Below are 17,980 nucleotides of genomic sequence, written 5' to 3' on the forward strand. Positions count from 1 at the left end.
TAGTTCCAAAACATCCCAAGGACGGCCCACGCATGCACAGTTATTGTGTCACAGGAAGGGAGTTGTTACCCTAGAGAACTGCTCCATGTCAAGAGAGACCAAGCAGAGCGAGGTGGGTTATTAGGCTGTTTGTAGTATAGCAAGTGAAGTATAATTCTCTGGGGGGGGAGTTGATAGCCTTACAGAAGGTTGGCAGGGGGGTGGGGCGTGTGCAAGAAAATAGCCGTCTTTGCAGGATTTCTTTTTAAAACAGAAAAGGCAGCTATGTAAAAATAAGGATAATGATTGCCAAAATATTACAGTAAAATTTTAAAAGGAGTCCAAGGTGCAGAATTTTTCACAAAAATGTACCTGCTTTGTTTAGGAAGACCATTTTCGAGACTGAAAATGTCTGGGTCCCCCAAATTAAAAAGATAACTTATTGATAGCAAAACAGCATGGTTTATCTGTAGTGCAAGACAGTAAGAACACCTGTTCTTGCAAGTGAAATGAGGGAACCCAAATGCCTGTGTGTACATGAGAAGATTTTTGAGGAAAAGAGAAAGTGCATATCCATATGAGAAGAAGGTGAAAAACATTGAATAAAAACCTTGCTGGGATGTTAAAGAAGAAATGTTTGTGTCACACCGAATGCGCCCAACCAACTTAGCATTTAGTAAAGTACTTCTTGTAAGAAAACTTGCACAGTATGTTTGTTTCAGTACTGAATTTTGGAACAGCCAGGCTCTGAAATGACCCTTGAATCGTGTTTGTAGTGGAAAAGCTTTAATTAGAATTTTCAGCAGCTTTGATTCCTAGAAAATGATTTGTGTCTTATTTTTAGATATGGGCAAATGTCACCTTACCAAAGGCAAGCAGGCTTTGGAGATTCGCAGCAGTTTATCTGAGAAGAGAGCGTTGACTGATCCCATTCAGCAAACAGGAACCTCTGCCGAGGCGCTGGCACGGAACCTGCAGTGGGCCAAGGCTCATGGTATGGCAAATACAGACACCCTCTGTTAAACCAATAGCCCCTCCTTTCTCAGGGTCTTGGGGTGGATAACAGTATTGCCCTTGCATTGAATGATTAGGCTTGCATTCTCAAACGGTTTGCCATATAACGAATGCAGAGGAAGTGATGGTAGAAAGGAAGGGGAAATAGAAATCCAGCAGATCACACTTCTGTCTCCACCTCCAGCTCTTCTCCCTGACTTAGCAAAGGGCCAGCTATCAACCACAGCTTAGACTGTTCTGAAAACAGCCTCTTTCTCCAACTAGTAGTTGCCCCATGACAGTTTCACCCACGCAGATAAAGCGCTGTAGCAGCCCCTTTTGTAATACTGGAGCAGCTACACGTCTCTAACTTCTGTAATTGAGTAGTGTGTTGGAAAACTCAAAGTGTATACATATTTTTTACTTCCTACCACACTGCTTTGGCCTTTTTCTACCTATTTGTCATTTTATGCATAAGGCTGTAGGTATAAAAATGGAATATGAAAATTGCCATTCACTTAACAGCCACAACTTCCTCTTCTGAGCCCTGTTTTATATGCAGCTCTGCCATCTTCTGTAACCCAGTTAATAGTTCAAAGGCTAATAAAGGCATTCAAATGCTTTATTTGGTTCTGCATTAGAAATGTCTGTTTGTTTATTAGCCTACTTGCTTTCTTTATAGCACACTTACTTTATAGCACTTATAGACTCAAGTTGCATTACAAAATGAGACAAAAATGCAATAAAAATACTATGAGATGTATCATATACAATGCAAAAACTGGTTTACAAGAATTAGAAGACATGCAAGAAAAGCAAGAAAACATGCAATAAACTACAAACCTGTTCCTTTTACAAAAGGGCCCTCCTGAACTATTACAATTTTATACATTCTAACACTTATACTTGCAATGTATATACCAGTTTGGGCTTGATGTGATGTCTATGTAGGAGTCCTTAGATCTTTTCTTTCTTCTTTACAAATGAAGTTTGGTTGTTCAAGACTGTTTCCTTCATGGATATGATCAAGAAATGAGTCTTAAAGACTATAAAGAAAAGATAGAGATTCGAGTCCAGCAGCATCTTAATGATCAACAGGATTTCCAGGGTGTAAGCTTTCGAGAGTCAAGCTCCCTTCGTCAGATGGTACCATCTGACGAAGGGAGCTTGACTCTCGAAAGCTTACACCCTGGAAATCTTGTTGGTCTTTAAGATGCCAATGAACTCGACTCTTGCTATCCTACTGCAAACCAACATGGCTACCCACCTGAAACTGTCTTAAAAGAAAAGATAGTGCTCCAGTTCAAAAGTAAAAAACATTCAAAAACAACACATAATTTTTCTCATTGGGGGTAAGGGCTTTGAGCTTTTATTACATTGAGCATTTATTATCTCTGCATCAGCCAAGAGGCAATATTTATCAGAGTTATTTTTGATGTCGCTGTGGCTTGGCCAAGGCTAGAAGGAACTGCATTTTGCTGCTTATGATTGCACCGTTAATCATGAATCTGACACTTGTTTTATTTAGAGGCTCCACGCGTAGAGCGAACCACGTCTCATGTGTTTGTCCTGTTCATGTACAAAGTAGGAAGTTGATTAGGCCGGGGGGGGGGGGGGCGGCTCTGATCAGCTTTACATCAAGAGGTGTGTGGGATAGGGAAGCGGGTCCCTCCCCCGCCTTATTTCCATGTGTTCTGATGCTTCAACACAAGTGGAACATTTGAACCTGTGCCGGCTAGGGACAGGTGGAACTGAATGGGAAAGATGGGAAATAATGGGATAAGAGCAAGTTTAAAGAATAAACTGGCAAAGCCTTGGAGGAAGGCCCCCAAGTAAATGGTATGTGGAGAACCTGTGACCTATAGGGAAAGTGCGTCAATTATGTTTTAATTTATTTTATTTACTTCATTTATACTCCACCTTTCTGCCCAATGGGAACCAAAAGCAGCTTGTAACATTCTGTCTCCTCCATTTCTCTTCACAATAACCCTGTGAGGTAGGTTAGGCTGAGAGAGTGTGAGTGGCTCAAGGTCACCCAGTGTGCTTCCATTGCAGAGTGGGGAACTGAACCTGAATCACCCAGATCCTCGTTCAGTGCTCTAACCACTACACTACACTGGCTATAATCATTCCTGAATGGAATCGCATATGTCCATATTCATGTCAAACCTTTGAGAAAAAGGTCCTGCTATGATAGAGACCAGATGTGCCTCTCATTCAATTATAAGATGTGTTGAAGTGATATGCTGAGTAGAAGCTAAGGAATAAAGAAGTTATACGTCCAGAAGATGTAATCTAGAACATAGAACTCAGACCACCAAATAGTGGCTAAGCAGAAGAAGACCTCACCATAGGTGTCCAGCAGAGAATGTATAAAAAGGCTATTAACTCAGGTTTAATTAGAGGAGACTGGGATCTGTCAAAGTCCATGAGGAACTAGGCTACATAGTGGAAGTGGCCAATAGGATTCCATCTTGATCTGGCCAACCAAACCTTAAGAACTGGTGATAAGATCAATTTCTGTATAAAAATTGATTTGTATGTTTAAAATAGGATAAAATATAATCTATATTAAGTCACCTTTTTGAGATGTGCGTGTGGCGTAGTAGTTAGGGTCAGACTAGGATCTGCGAGACCCAGGCCTGACCCCCACCCCCCACTCTGCCATGGAAATTCATTGGGTAACTGTGGGGCAGTCTGTTTCTCTCAGCCTGACCTACCTCATGGGCTTGTTAGGATAAAATGGAGTCACAGAGAATGGTATTGTAAGCCCCTTGGGGAGACAAGTGGGATAAATAAATGGGCAGTAAGAGTGAATTGCTTTCAATAGTCTTGTTCAGTCTCGGAATGCTCTCCATCATACAGTACGTAAAAGACTTCCAAGGACAGTGAAGTATCTGTTTTGTTTTGCTAACAAGTGATGTTCAGCAGCTGTGTGATAAGAAAATGTTAGTGTAATGATTTAAAGAAATGGGTGCATGTGTCTTTAAATGTTTGGTGAGATAGGTGAAGAGTGGGGGGGTGAAAGAGAGATGAGTGAGAGATATGATTGGTTGATGACAGAGTGGGCGGAGTGAAGGCGGTTTTCAGTTACTGAGGAAGAGAGAAAAAGATTCAGTTAGGGCAAGAGAGGCGAGCTGTGGGCAGCCTGAGTGTGTTCATGTATTTGTGAGGGAAAGGCAACCTGAGTGGAAGCCTGAACTGAGTGTGTCTGTGAGACTATATATTCACTCTATTTGAAGCAGGCAAACTGTGTGTGCACCTGAGAGAGAAAGGATTGAGAGTGAAAAGAAAACAGGCTAGCTGTGTGCTGTCTGAGGAGTTCTCTGTGAGAGAAATAAAGAGCCTAGAGAAAGAGGCTAACTGTGTGTGAAGCCTTACAAGAGATCTGTGTGAATGAGTTTGGATGAAGTAACTTTAAGAACTAAGAACTACTTTTATGAAACCAATACGCTTCTTGAAAAATAAACATTTATTTTGTTTTATTATATCCCAGTGTAGCTGTCATTGCTATATCCCATTCATATCCTCAGGGCCACATAGAACCACGAAGGAGCCTGATGCTTAAACACGTTACCAAAGGGGCAATTGGAATAAAATATTTTGGAATAATACATTCCTGGTGGCAGCAAACTACCCAGAGGGTGTAAGGGGAAGATTAAAAGAAAAATCTACCCCAAAGAAAGTTAAGATGATAACAGTTAGGTTGAGGAAAGCTCACTTTCAGCAACTTCAGGCATTCTTATCTCGGTTGTATCCTACCAGTTCTAGTTCTGGAGATGAGCCATTGGAGCAAAGCTTATGTTGGACTGAATGGCCTTCCTTGATGCTCTTGCTCTGTGATTTGAAAGAAGACACATCGTCCCCTTTTCTTCACCCCCATCCTTTGCTGCTTGTTGTCCCTAATCCAGCGGGCCCTTGAAATTCACTTTAGGTATAATTTGTATACAGAAGGTTAAAAGAGAGGCATCTTTCAAGGGGTTGCTGGAAGGGCCAGTCGATGGGGTCTTGAAGACTGATTGAAAACAAAATGTACTCTCTGTCTGCTGAAGTAAACCCTGACATTCTACTGACTAGTAAAATGTAAGGAAGAATACAGTTTGCGCAGCTAATTTTTAAAGATATGTTGACTGGTACTAATTTTTTAAAAATGTGTTTATTTCCAGAGCTTCCAGAAAGTATGTGCCTTGAGTTTGAGTGCGGTGTTCAAATTCAGCTTGGCTTCGCAGCCGAATTTTCCAACGTCATGATTGTCTACACGAGGATAGTAAAGAAACCGCCTGAAATAACAGTGTGCAAAGCCTACGTCACAGATTTCCCTCCTGTAAGTTGCTGTCTGGAGTGGGCATGGCTTTGTATTGGGCTAACCATCTAAAACGTACATGTTTCCTTAAATCACAAATGGTATGGTCCAACAGCTAGCAGCTCTGATGAAATAATATACTTAACAGAGTTGAAAAAATAATGTATTACAAAGGACAGACCTGCCACTGTGTCTGGCTCCCCATCATCTCTGGCTCACCCCTCTGCCCCATGCTCCATGTCCCTGCTCTTTCCTTTCCCCCCTGTATTTAGGCTTTCAGTCCTTCTCCTGCACTGTTGCTTACCTCTCCCTCCCCAGCATGGTGAGATGTGTGCAGGAGACCTGCTCCTGCCTGGTTTTTTTGCACGCCATTTTAAGTTCCCATGGCAACCCAAAATCCTGCTTGAACTCTACTTTGTGGGGAGTCTGGCAATTTCTGCCCAGGTGGAGGCTTGCGTGCCAAAATTAATACAAAATGAAGACTTTCCCGCAAACCTGGGGATGCCGCAGGATTTGCAGAACTGACAGCTGGTCCCATCGTGCAGATGGAGACCAGCTCTTACATATGAGAGAGAGAGATTTTTCATGCTGTGAAAAATCATTGGCAGCTCATCTCAAGATACAATTATACTTCACCTACTTATATGGCTTAGGGAATGTATACATCTCACTCGCAATAATTCTGAAGGTCACTCATTAAAAGAACCATTTTTACACCTTGGAGACTGAGTGAGTTGACCAACATCTCTCTGTGGGCACTTGTCTGAACTGGAGTTCTTGCCTTTAAACCTTCATCTTCTGGGGCTCACGTGATGAAAATTATGGCTGTAAAGTCGGCTGTGACTTGACAGCACTGTACACATGCAAGTTAAAAGTAAGGAAACTTATTCCTGTTAATAACTGGTGATTAAAAACGTATTTAATTGGGGGGGAATTTAAAGGCTGAGATGAAGAATAAGGGTTGGCTCACTCTTGCAAGTTGGTATGTAGTGTTTGCAGCCTCAAGCAATTGGTTTACTTGCTCGAATAGGTGCGCATTATGTACGTCGTGGGTACCAACAGAACTTGCATGGCATAAAAGTTAGTTGACATTCAGTTGCTCCCCATCCAAGCGTACAGAGAGTCATATTATGCATATGTGAATCAGCACCATCATAAACTGAAACACTTTTTATTTTAGTGTTAGTTATTTTTCAAAATGTTACCCTCCTTCCTATTTTAATGATTCTCAGTTTGGACAATAATCGTAGGCCTGGCTGAGAAAATGCCTCCTTGGTGCCTTCCTCGCTGTTATTGCTGTCGAATCTGCAATGGAATGTTTTGCTTGCTTTGTTTTGGCAGGACTTGGATGTAGATCCTAAGGAATCAAACAAGGGGACACCCGAGGAAACCGGCAGCTATTTGCTTTCAAAGGACTTGCCCAAACACTGCCTTTATACAAGAATAAGTTCACTACAGAAGCTAAAGGTCACTTCATGTTTTTGTCGGGCAGACTCATTTTATGTTGTTTCTTGTATCAGTCACTGAAATAAGATGAAACTTTTGGCAAGCACTAATGGCCCAGAGCGACCAGCTCCCTTGTAAAATGGAGCCAGCGTAGTGTAGCTATTAGAGTACTGGATGAGGACTTTGGAGACCTGGGTTCAGGTCCCCACTCTGCCATGGAAGCTTGCTGGGTAACCTTGGTAACTGCCTCTCGGTCTAACCAATCTCAAGAGAGTCCTTAGAGGAGTAAAATGGAGGAGGATAGCTCATTAGAAAATGGGCAGGATAAAAATGCACTCAATAAATAATACATCTTTGAACTTACCCAACCATTATGGTCATCGTCAGAGGCCCTTCTAACATTAGGCGGCCCTTCTAACATTAGGCAGGTGGCAACCCGGGACAGGGCCTTTTCGGTCATGGCACCAAAACTCTGGAACTTGTCTCTCCCCTTCCACCAGCGGGTGCAGTCTTCCACCAATGGGTGAGGACTTTCGTTTTGTTTGGTGTTTCCTCAGCGATTAATTGCTGTTTTTTATGTTTTTGCATGTATTTCAGCTCTGGGCAAGGCATAAATTTTGTTTAATAAATTGGATGACTGGAGGGAGAGGCATTATAGATGTCTGGCTCTCTTCCAGCACCAACAGGCTCATGGAGACAAAACGTCGAATCCCCTCTGTGCTATGAAAGCTTGCTGAGGTGACCTTTGGGAGTCCAGCCTACCCAAAAGAACATGAATGGGTCTGCAGCCGTGACACTCAAGTGTCGGCTGAGGAATGATTGGAACGTGGCCAGGCAGTCAGCATGTACTGTGGGGAGAAGTAGCCAGTTTCCAAATTGTGGGCAAAGAATGACTTACTGCCGTTATAACAACTGTGGCATGTGGTGCAGTAAGAAAAACCAGCCATGGCAAACTGCAGCTGCTTTTAAAAGATAGAACCTTCTTAGACTGTAACCAGCATAGAATGTGTTATCTGGGAGGCAGCAGAATCCCCTTCCTCACGCAGTTCTTCCTATTGTGTGCAAAGATGTGAACTTGTAAAAACAAAACCACAATCCTGCTATATAAAAGGCTAAGCGTATTCAAGACGACTCACTTCCTACCCTGGTGTGTCTCCAGAGGGTGCTGCTGTGGAGAGAAGCCCAGATAAGGCAGCCAGACCTTCAGAGAGGCTGCCACGGCGGGAAGCCGAAAGCAAAATCAGACATAGAGCAGGCAGCAATGCCCGCCCCCCATCTTCACCCAGCTGGGATCAGGAGCGGAGCAGGTGGCAATGCCCAGCCCCTGCCTTCACCCAGCTGGGATCAGAAGTGGAGAAGGTGGCAATGCTCGTCCCCCGTTCACCTGGCCGTGCCTGCCCCCGCCCCTGTCTTCGGCTGGGATCAGTGACAGAGGATGAGGGAATGCCCGCCTGCCCACCCTCTCCTTTCTAGAGCCCGTTGTATATTTTACCACAACAGGCTTTGTTGCTAGTTAATACAGAATTTTTCTCAATTGGCTGCTTTTGTTTTGGGGGGTGGGCACTGAGAGTTGCCATTTATTTATTTCTCATTCTCTTCTCTCCCACTCTGCCCCTTTATTTCACAGGAAGACTTAACTTTCGCAGTCTGCCTGCATTATGAATATGCTGGAATAGATGATGTGGTGGACGAGAAGAAGCTGGTGAACATCGGCAAGCCGCTCATTGCTAAACTCCGCATTCACCAAGGGTTCCGGAAGAACAGCTGCATCCAGAGCTGTTGCGTACCCAGTGGACCTTGCCTCACCCCGTCACCTGTTGTGGGGGCAGCCAAACATGGCCCCCCTTCCAGTCACCACCTTCCGCCACATCCCTACATGGGCTTTTGCCAACTCAACCCTGCGCGCCTGGGAGATCCTTTGCAGCCGGTCAAGTGCCACTGTGGTGTGACTCCAGACAGGTTGGTGGGTTGGCAACCGGCCTGGGTATATCCCTCCATCTCAAACCAGAGCAACGATCCTGTGGAGACGTCGGATGATACAGGTGAAGAACTGGGGTCCCATTTGTCAGGAAGCTTAAGGTTGTCTCATCCACAGTAGCTGCCGTCCTTTTTTTTTTGGCAATGCTCCTTGGGAAGTGAGTGGCAACGCTGCTTTTGTGGACCTCTCTTGGTTTGAGAGAAGGGCATTATCATTTATTGATAATACACGTATCTGTTAGGCAACAGGAAATGACAGAGTTGTTGCACCATTCCTAGATAGTTTTTCCTTGCTAGTGAAGGGTTGAAGAAATTGAAAGATGGTGGTAAGGAAGAGTCCAGTGAAGACAGAGGGACGTAGCCAAACAGCAACGCCAGTTACAGTACAAGAAGTCTAAGATGCATTCTCCGAACTTTGTGGGTATATTCAGGGAACGACACGATACTTCTGAATATGGATGGTGAGCACAAAGTTTGCTGACCTGCTTGAACATCTGGATGGAAACTGTCAGAGACAGGATGCTGGACTGTGTGGGCGCTCCACCTGGGCTCCCAGGGATGTTCTTATTTTTGCTGGCATCATGCCTCTGGCTTCTTTCCCTGAACCTTCCACACTATCAGAAAGCTTCCTGGGAAACCTTGTCAATCAAAGCTGCCATTTGCTCGGAAGACAGATTTGTACAAGTGCCATGTTACTAAAGCCGGGAAGGAAGAGATTTGTGTGTGTGGTCAGTGCACCTGAACCTGGCTGCTAGTTACCAAGAGCACACCAGCTTTACAGATACTGCTCCTCTATCCTCCGCTGGCTTTGTTTGTAGCATCTTTGCATTCCAGTGCAGTCCCTCCGTTTATGAGGAAAGGGATGCCTCGCAAACAAACTTTAAATTTTAAACGATAGATCCCAGTTCTGGAGCTCCTGGGCCTTTTTGATGTGGAATCTTGGATGCTGTAACAAACAGGAGTAGGGAAATTGTGACAGATGATAGCTGGCAAGTAAATTTAAGGGACAAGAGGGGAACGCTGGAGAAGCCTGCAGGGTAAGGCACTGTATTCACAGTAGAAAGCAAGAGGTTAATCAGTGAAGGGAAGGAACGGATAAAAGAGATCCTGTTGGGAATGGTGAATACTCGTGGAGGCTAAAGGCTGTCTCCCTTTACCGGGGACCTTTTGTTTGTTTGCCGTAATTCTATCCCTTGTAGCCCCCCCCTCTCTCAGTGTTTTTGTATTGGGTCCTTCCCCCCCCCCCCTCTGCTTGTGCTCCGGTCTGTTGGAGGATATACTGGGCAGCTGTAACCATGTGGAAAGTAGATCCAGAGGAGTTAGCCGTGTTAGTCTGTAGTCTCAAAATAGTAAAGAGTCCAGTAGCACCTTTAAGACTAACCAACAATAAAGTTGGTTAGTCTTTAAGATTCTACTGGACTCTTTACTAACATGTGGAAAGTGGGCTTTTAGAGTGGCGTAAGGGAGAAGGCCAGCTAAGTACGTGAAAGGAACTTACAGCCCTGAAGGATGCTGCTGTCTGGCCAGCCCCAACCTTTCTCTCTTCATTTTGTGTTTATTGTGCCCGAACTTGGGAAAGTAGATCCAGAGGAGTTAGCCATGTTAGTCTGTAGTAGCAAAACAGTAAAGAGTCCAGTAGCATCTTTAAGACTAACCAGCTTTACTGTAGCTTTACTGTAAGCTTTCGAGAACCACAGCTCTCTTCGTCAGAAACCAGACCTTGCTGTTCCCAGCACATTTGGTCCAGGTCTTCTATTTTGGCTTTACGTTTTTGTGTTCCGAGGTCCACTGGCCGGGTGCTAGCCCTTTTCCTTCAGCTGCAGTTTCCTAAAGGGGAGTAGCATTTGTTAATCCCACACACCGTGACACCAAAGTGTTGTGTAAATATTGTTATACTGTTCAAAGTAGATGTGAACGAGAGTGATATTTTCCTATGAATTCTCAAAATCTTAACATGCTGGCCGAGTATCCTTTGGCAAACATAGTTCATATTCCTTTCTAACATTTACGGGAAAGGCCAGTTATTGTGGCAGGTGTCCATGATGTAAACAAGCCTCTAGTCAGTTGTTTAGTCAAAAGCAGTGATGGATTATCCCTTACCTTCAGAAACCTTCAGTAATCCCTTACCCCCAGAGGTTCCATGGATTTTCCATAGCCTGGCAACCTGCAAAGTTACATGGATAGTGCAAGTTTTTCAGGCACTTGAACAGGGATAGCGTGTCTGACGGGCTGACTCATATGTGACGAAGACATGTTCTGGAGTTCTCTGCCGCTCTGGTGCCGTTTGGTTCCAGGCTACAAGATGTGGGGCAAGGAATTTGAACCCTTTCCCCAGGGCTGTTCTCAGGGTTGGAAAATGAGACCAGAGAAGGCTTTTAAGCCCTCTCTCCTCATGCTGCGGTGCCAAATCAAAACGGCCTGTGCACGCTCGGGAGGCATGGAAGTCCAGAACATGAGTCAGCCCTGAGCTTTCCAGAGGATGCTGGCCTGGAATTGTGGACTCTGGTGGTCCCGTGCAGAAGCCTGGGCACTCTTCGGAATTGCAAGTATCTCCGTTTCATTATGATAAAAGGGGCACGTTCTTGCCACTCCTGCTTGGAGGAGAGCGGGAGGGGGTAAGGGTGAAATATAATTCTAGAAATTGTATTCGTCCTTTTCAGATTGCAAATGAGGTGTGTGTTTGCATGCGGCTGTGCATAAAGAGGCACTTGCGTAAGCAGTGTTTAAAAGCTTCCACATAACAGCGCCGCATCCCTCTTGGTTACATCGTGGTTTACTTTCAGAGCAGTGCAGCGGCTTTTCAAGTACAATTCCACCTGTGGGCTTCAGAACCAGCTTAAGAGGCAACAATTAGTGCGGAGCTTCTGTTGCCATGGTAATGTGTGTTTTTTCTGTATACCTTCGGCACTTGGGAAACCTTTGCGGCTCCCTCCTACGATTGGACCGAAGACATCTGAACATTATTCAGCTCATGGCAAGATTAAGCCCGTCAAGCTTCAAGCAAAGACATGGCTATCCCCAAGAATCTTGTAAGCCACGCACATTGCAGCGTATTGTACAAGTGATGCTCAGAGCATTCATGGCCCTGCAAGGCTGAACTTGGGGGCGGAGTTCCCGAAACAGGAAGGTGGCCCCAATCCTTCTGATGTCAGTCCTCCTTCTCCTTCCCCACAAACTGATCTCAAAAGTAAACTTTCAGACCAAGGTGGTAAATTTGTGCAGGCTATATAACACTTCAGGCTGCAGGGAAAGGCTTAAATACACTTCCATACAATTAGCATGCCAGGGAGAAAGCCGAGCTAGAACTATTGCTAGTTTTCTGCATGTGAGCTTTTACTGTTTGGTGTGGAGGAGCATGCATTCATGGCGTTCCCACGCCCCCTCCGCCACACACACACCTGCAGTCTAAGAGCAAAGCGACAAGTGACGCCTGACACAGGTTGGACACTTGTCAGCTTCCCTCAAGTTTTGATGGGAAATGTAGGCATCCTGGTCTTGCAGCTTACAGAAGTTTACATGCGGTCGGGAGGGGAGTGCAGGCATCGGGCTGTTACCGGGCGCCCCCCTTCCCCTCTGCTGTGTTGGGGGGGGGGGCAGTTTCTGTAAACTTTAATGGAGAGCCAAGCTGCAAGACCAGGATGCCTACATTTCCCATCAAAACTTGAGGGAAGCTGACAGGTGCCCAACCTGTGTCAGGCGTCACTTGTAGCTTGGGTCTAAAGCCATATAGCCCAGGCAGCATTTGGAGGAGAACCAAGTTCCGATTGCATTGCTCACAAGGAATCGGGGAGGGGGGTCGATTTGGGCAGAGGAACAGGCAGGCCGATATCTCCCCTCCTCCTGTAGCTGACTCACCAGCACTCAACATTCCAGGCCTCCTGCTTGTTGTTCAGTAGGAACCAGCATGGTGTAGTGGTTAGAGCATTGGACTAGGGTCTGGGAGACCTAGGTTTGAATCCCCACTCTGCCATGGAAGCTTGTACTGGGTGACCTTCAGCCAGTCTCACACTCTCAGCCTACCACACAGGGTTGTTGTGAGGCTAAAATGGAGAAGAGGAGAATGATGCAAACTGCTTTGGGTCCCCATCGGGGAGAAAGGTGGGGCATAAATGAAAAGAAGAAATGCATTTTGAATTGCAGTGGGGACCTCATAGGCGTTTGAAACCTTTCCCAGTTTGAAATTTTTTAACAAACTTAAAAGGTGTAGCCAAGATCCTCACACATTACAAAAACCTCCAGGAAACGGTGTGATTCAGACTTCATGAGGGCGATGTACAACATTTCCATAGATACATATAAGCTTCCCTTGTGAAAACCTTTTGGCCGTATATTTTATTTTGGAGACCCTCGAAGTGCTTGTACATCACTTCCCTTTGTTTTATAGGGACTTGCTGGAGTCATTGTTTTTCTGTGCCTTTAGAGCAAAAGTTCGAGGTCTGCTGAAACAGCTGTCAGCTGGGCCTGTTGTGATTCATGGCCACAGCTGCTCGGGTCAAGAATGTGGGTATTTGGTTACACGGACAGAATGTGTTCACCCGTATATCTCGGGACTTCTTTCTCCTCATATTTGCAGGGCGTCAGCTTCTGCTCCAACTACTGTTCACTTTGCACAAACCAATTTTATATATAGTTACCCCTCCCCTTGTAGACACATCAACGACTCAGGGCAGGTAATGAAATCTGGTTCATCATTCCTTCCTGGGGTGCATTGGGGCGTGATGCTGATGGACCAGAGAGTACAAGAGGTTGGTGCTCCCTGTCGCTGCACATTTCCCAACTCTGTTAAGAGCCTGCTTTTTCTGGACCAGAAGTGTTTTTTCCCTTCTTTAGACCGTCGCAATGAAGCAGCTGCCTTGGAGACTCTTGCGGTGTCATTTGTAGGGTGCTTGTATCAATTGCGTTGCGGTTTTTAATGCTGGATTTTGTAAAGAAAACTTTTAAATGTTTTTATTATTATTGAGGGGGAAATCCCACTGTAAAAGCTGGAATGGTTTACAAGGACTGTTTCTCTTTGGCTTGATTTGCACAAAATAATGTTAAAACCTTTATTTTCAAAATTTAATAAAAAGAAGCTCATAAAGATGTTCTGCTTTCTCTCCTTCTCTACCCTGTACAGATTCATTGATCTTAGATGCTTCCAATGTGCAGTATTGCAGTTCTTGAATCATTTAATTAAATATTAATTAATTGTTGAATTCTTAAATCATTTAAATTGTTCCTCATGGAACGGGTTACGGTTGGTGACTCGCTGTTTTTAGTGTGGGAATTATCTTGCAGGGATCCACAAAGTGCAATCTAATTCCACATGTGATTCAACCTCTGTGTAAAGCCTTTAGGAGAAATCATTCATAACTTTGGAATTGGATGCCATCAATATGCAGGTGATACGAAGCTCAGTCCCTCACTATCCAAATCTCCTGGTGATGCAGTAGAGGTCCTGAATAGCTGCCTGACAACTTTTGGTCAAATGACTAGAAGGAAAAAAATTGAAACCAAAACCAGACACTGCAGAAGTGATGCTGATTGTGAAGGCAGAGATCTTGAAGGACACAGCGCTTCTCATTTTCGATGCGTTCGGTTGACTCTTGCTGATTCAATTAAGAGCTCCATTGCTCTTATACTGCTATACTGGCTCCATTGCTACTGCTAAAGAAGCAAATTAAAGATGAGCTTCCACCATTTGGAAAATTGGCGAACTGGGCTAGAAGAATGACTGTTTGTTTGTTTATTTAATGTCATTTATAGTCTACCTTTCTCACTGAGACTCAAGGCGGATTCCATAGTGTGAGATTAGTACAGTCAGTATCAAGGACATTTCAATAAACATTGCCATAGGGTAAATAAATGCAAACTTACAAAGACATAATATCAACAAAATCCAATAGAGTTGAAATGCTGAAACAGAGCATAAGCAATTCTATGACTGACATTAAACAACCTAAAACTACCCAATAGGATCACACTTAAAGCAACAGGTTGGACATAGCAGCACATACTTAAAGCATCAGATAGGACATAGAAGTGAAGTCTGTGGTCCCTCCCCATCTCTTTAGTGAAGCATCTCTTTGAGACCAGCTCCCTACAGTACAGTTCTATCTCTCGAGAAAAAACCCTCTTGAATAATTCATTTTTGCATTGTATGCAGAAAGCCAAGAGAGGGGGGGCTCTCCTGACCTCCTCAGGCAGGCCGTTTTATAGGGCGGGGGCCACCACAGAGAAAGCCTGTGTATGGGCAGCTGCTGATGTGGACCATGTGCAGGGAAGCAACTGCAGAAGGCGCTGTTCAGATGAACGAAGCTGCCGTGGGGGAAGCAGATGGAGAGAGACAGTCCTGTAGGTATGCTGGACCAAGGCCGTGAAGAGCTTTGTATGTGATAGCCAATACCTTGAATTGAGCCTGGTAAATGATAGGTAGCTAGTTGAATGACTGCAGAGTGGGAGTGATATTCATGCTCCTGCTTGCTTCGGATAACAGCCAACTGGAGTCTCCTAGTTGACTTAGATACCGGGCATTACAATCGTTGAGTTACCATAGCATGGATCCAGGTGGCCAGGTCAGCCGTGTCAAGGTAGAAAGCATTTTTTGCACCTGTCTTGACTTGCTTATTTAGCACTAGTGCTGGATCCAAAATAATCCCTACTCTTAACTGAGTCTGAAAGGGTCAGATGAACTCCATCAGAAGTGGGGAGTGCAATGCCCTTCAAGATCTCTGCCTTCCCAATCAGCATCACTTCAGTCTTGTCTGGATTCAGTTAGTTCATTTTCAGCCATTTGACCACAGCGGTCAGGCAGCGACCCAACATTTCTACTGCATCCTGTAGTGATATGGGTAGTGTGAGACAAACCTGGGTGTCAACTGCATATTGATAACATCACACTCCATAGCTGCAAATGAGCTCTCCTAAAGGCAATAAAAGTATCTAGCAACATGCACGATGTGTAACTCCAAAAGACTGGGGAGAGATGCCATGGGACCCATGAAGACTTGCTCTTCCAAACCCTGGGTGGGTGGGTGGAGAATCCAAGGAATTAAAAAGATCTGCAGCTCCTTTGTTTTTTTCTGGGCCAAGAGCAAGGGAAATGTTTGCCCCTATCGCCTGTGCTTTGGGGGATGCAACATCCATCTCGTGGTTGGATTTGGGATGCCAAGATAATGTCAGAGTAAATCGTAAGTTAGACTACTTAGAATTTTCGTTCGTTCGTTCTTAGTCTTTATGCCATGATAGTCCCTTCCTAGCATTTCTGTGTTCTGCAACATATTTAGAGTAGTACAATAAAGATCTTTCTCTGTTTGAAAACTAGTCTGTATCAAAGTTCTTCCCCACATGCTTAGCTGTTTGTTCATTCTTGGCATTTTATATGTGTTCAGAGGTTCACCAATACCGAACTACTAGTGATGGGGTTCAGTTGACCCTTGCTAACTCAGTTAAGAGCATACGGGTTATTCTGGATCCAGCATTGCTGCTAGAGAAGCAAGTAAATGAAGCTGCAAAAAAAGGCCTTTTCCCAACTCAGACTAGCCTGGAAGACAGCCCCTTACCTTGACGCAGCCGATCTGGCCTCTTGGATTCATTCCACAATAATGTTGAAGATAGACTACTGTAATGCACTCTACATAGGTGTCCCCTCAAAGTCAACTTGGAGACTCCAGTTGGTGCAGAATGTCATAACCCAGTTATTATCAGGAGCTAGGCGGAACATTGCTCTATTGGCTTCCCATCAGTTATCAGGCTCAATTAAAAGTTTTGACTGTCACATGCAAAACCCTTCATGGCCTTGACCTCTCATATCTGCGGGATTAACTCTCTTCCTATGCTCCAGCACAGCAGCTTCACTTACCTGAACACGGCCTTCTACGGGTGCCACCTTGCAAACTGGCAAAACTGCCCGTGCACATACATTGTCTGTGGTGGCCCTCCACCTTATGGAACAGCCTTCCTGAAGAGGTCAGGAAAGCTCCCACTTGCTTGAGTGAGAATTGAGACATTCCTATTCTACCTAAACTAAATCTAATGAATCGAAGTTCTAAGTCTTACCAAAAGCATATGCAAGGAAGTCTGTATCTGAGAGGTTCTCTATGTGTGTGCATGCGCATGTAAGCTTGTGTGTAAGAAAGCATGTTTTCAGCTGAGTTGTGTATTTTATTATGTTCCTTTGATCAAGTGATATTGCTAAGTGAAACCATGAAGGCCAGATGCTGGTTACTAATTGCAGTGGCACAGTTCCTGGGATTTATGTCGGCAAACAGCTGTTCATGAGAAGTTGTCAGAGGTCGGTCCTTGCTTGCTGAAGTAACTTCTCAAGGACAGTAACTGTGCATTAGAACGAAAAGGAACAAAACATGTCCGGTTGGATTGGTCATAGGAAATCATAAGTGGCTTCAATGAGCCGTAACTGATTCAGACTCACTTAGGCTAACTAATGGAGCTAGGCTATACAAAAATACATACTACATACCATGCATACTTTACACAGAATTCCACAACAGGGTCCGTGTTCGGCCGCAATGAGTCCCTGCTCAGACTTCTCCTATGGATGCGAAGGCCAAGATGGAAGCCAGAAGTTGCTGCCACCGCCTCCTCTTCAAGGAAACGTGTCAACTTTCTGATTCAGTGAGAGTCCGAGGGCTTCTTTCGAAACTGAATTAGGTGACAGAGCAGTCTAGCTTCTGGGGCTTAAGGGCAGTGTCAGTCACATAGCATCTGTGCTGTTCCCACCAGCCCACAAACTCCCATAGTGTTAGGAAATGTATAACGGAGAAGATTACAACTCGAGATTGCTGAACTTGAGTTCACTAGGGGCATAATTTCATCTCTCTTCAGAGACCAATGTTCTGCATTTCTCCCCTGCTCTAATCAAGCTGATTACATTTTGCATTGTACCTTTGCATCCTGACTCTTCTTCTCAACACCCCTCCCACCTTCTGACTGGGATATAAGGGCCCGGGAATCTCCACTCCTACTTGTATCTGATGAAGGGAGCTTGACTTTCTAAAGTTTATACCCTGGAAGTCTTGTTGGTCTCTAAGGTGCTAATGGACTCTTGCTCTTCTATTGCAGACCAGCACTGCTACCCACCTGAATCTATAATCCAGTCAGTAATATGGGGGAATACAGAGAAAAAAATGCTTCCTCCTGTTTTCTCCAGTATTCTGTTAAATATCTGAAAACCTTTATTTAAGTGAGACACGCCCAGATCCATTACTTTATCTTGGTATGGCATTTATTCTGCAGCAATGCTTTGGAATGTGTTTTAGTTCAGTTCAGTTAACCTTTATTGGC

General features: G+C 44.6%; 1 protein-coding gene across 2 annotated transcripts in view; it reads left to right on the plus strand.

The window, feature by feature from the left end:
• Positions 1 to 13,772, plus strand: part of MALT1 (MALT1 paracaspase) — a 59,896-nt gene extending 46,124 nt beyond the window's left edge. For both annotated transcript variants that reach the window (XM_054986404.1, XM_054986405.1), the window contains 4 exons: positions 824 to 973; positions 5,139 to 5,296; positions 6,617 to 6,742; positions 8,349 to 13,772. In XM_054986404.1, coding sequence (XP_054842379.1) covers positions 824 to 973; positions 5,139 to 5,296; positions 6,617 to 6,742; positions 8,349 to 8,819 — 905 coding nt within the window. In that variant the 3' untranslated portion in view covers positions 8,820 to 13,772. The remainder of the gene's footprint in view (positions 1 to 823; positions 974 to 5,138; positions 5,297 to 6,616; positions 6,743 to 8,348) is intronic.
• Positions 13,773 to 17,980: the final 4,208 nt, after the last annotated feature.

Source organism: Eublepharis macularius, chromosome 8 (assembly GCF_028583425.1).
Source record: "Eublepharis macularius isolate TG4126 chromosome 8, MPM_Emac_v1.0, whole genome shotgun sequence".
Classification (NCBI taxonomy): domain Eukaryota; kingdom Metazoa; phylum Chordata; class Lepidosauria; order Squamata; family Eublepharidae; genus Eublepharis; species Eublepharis macularius.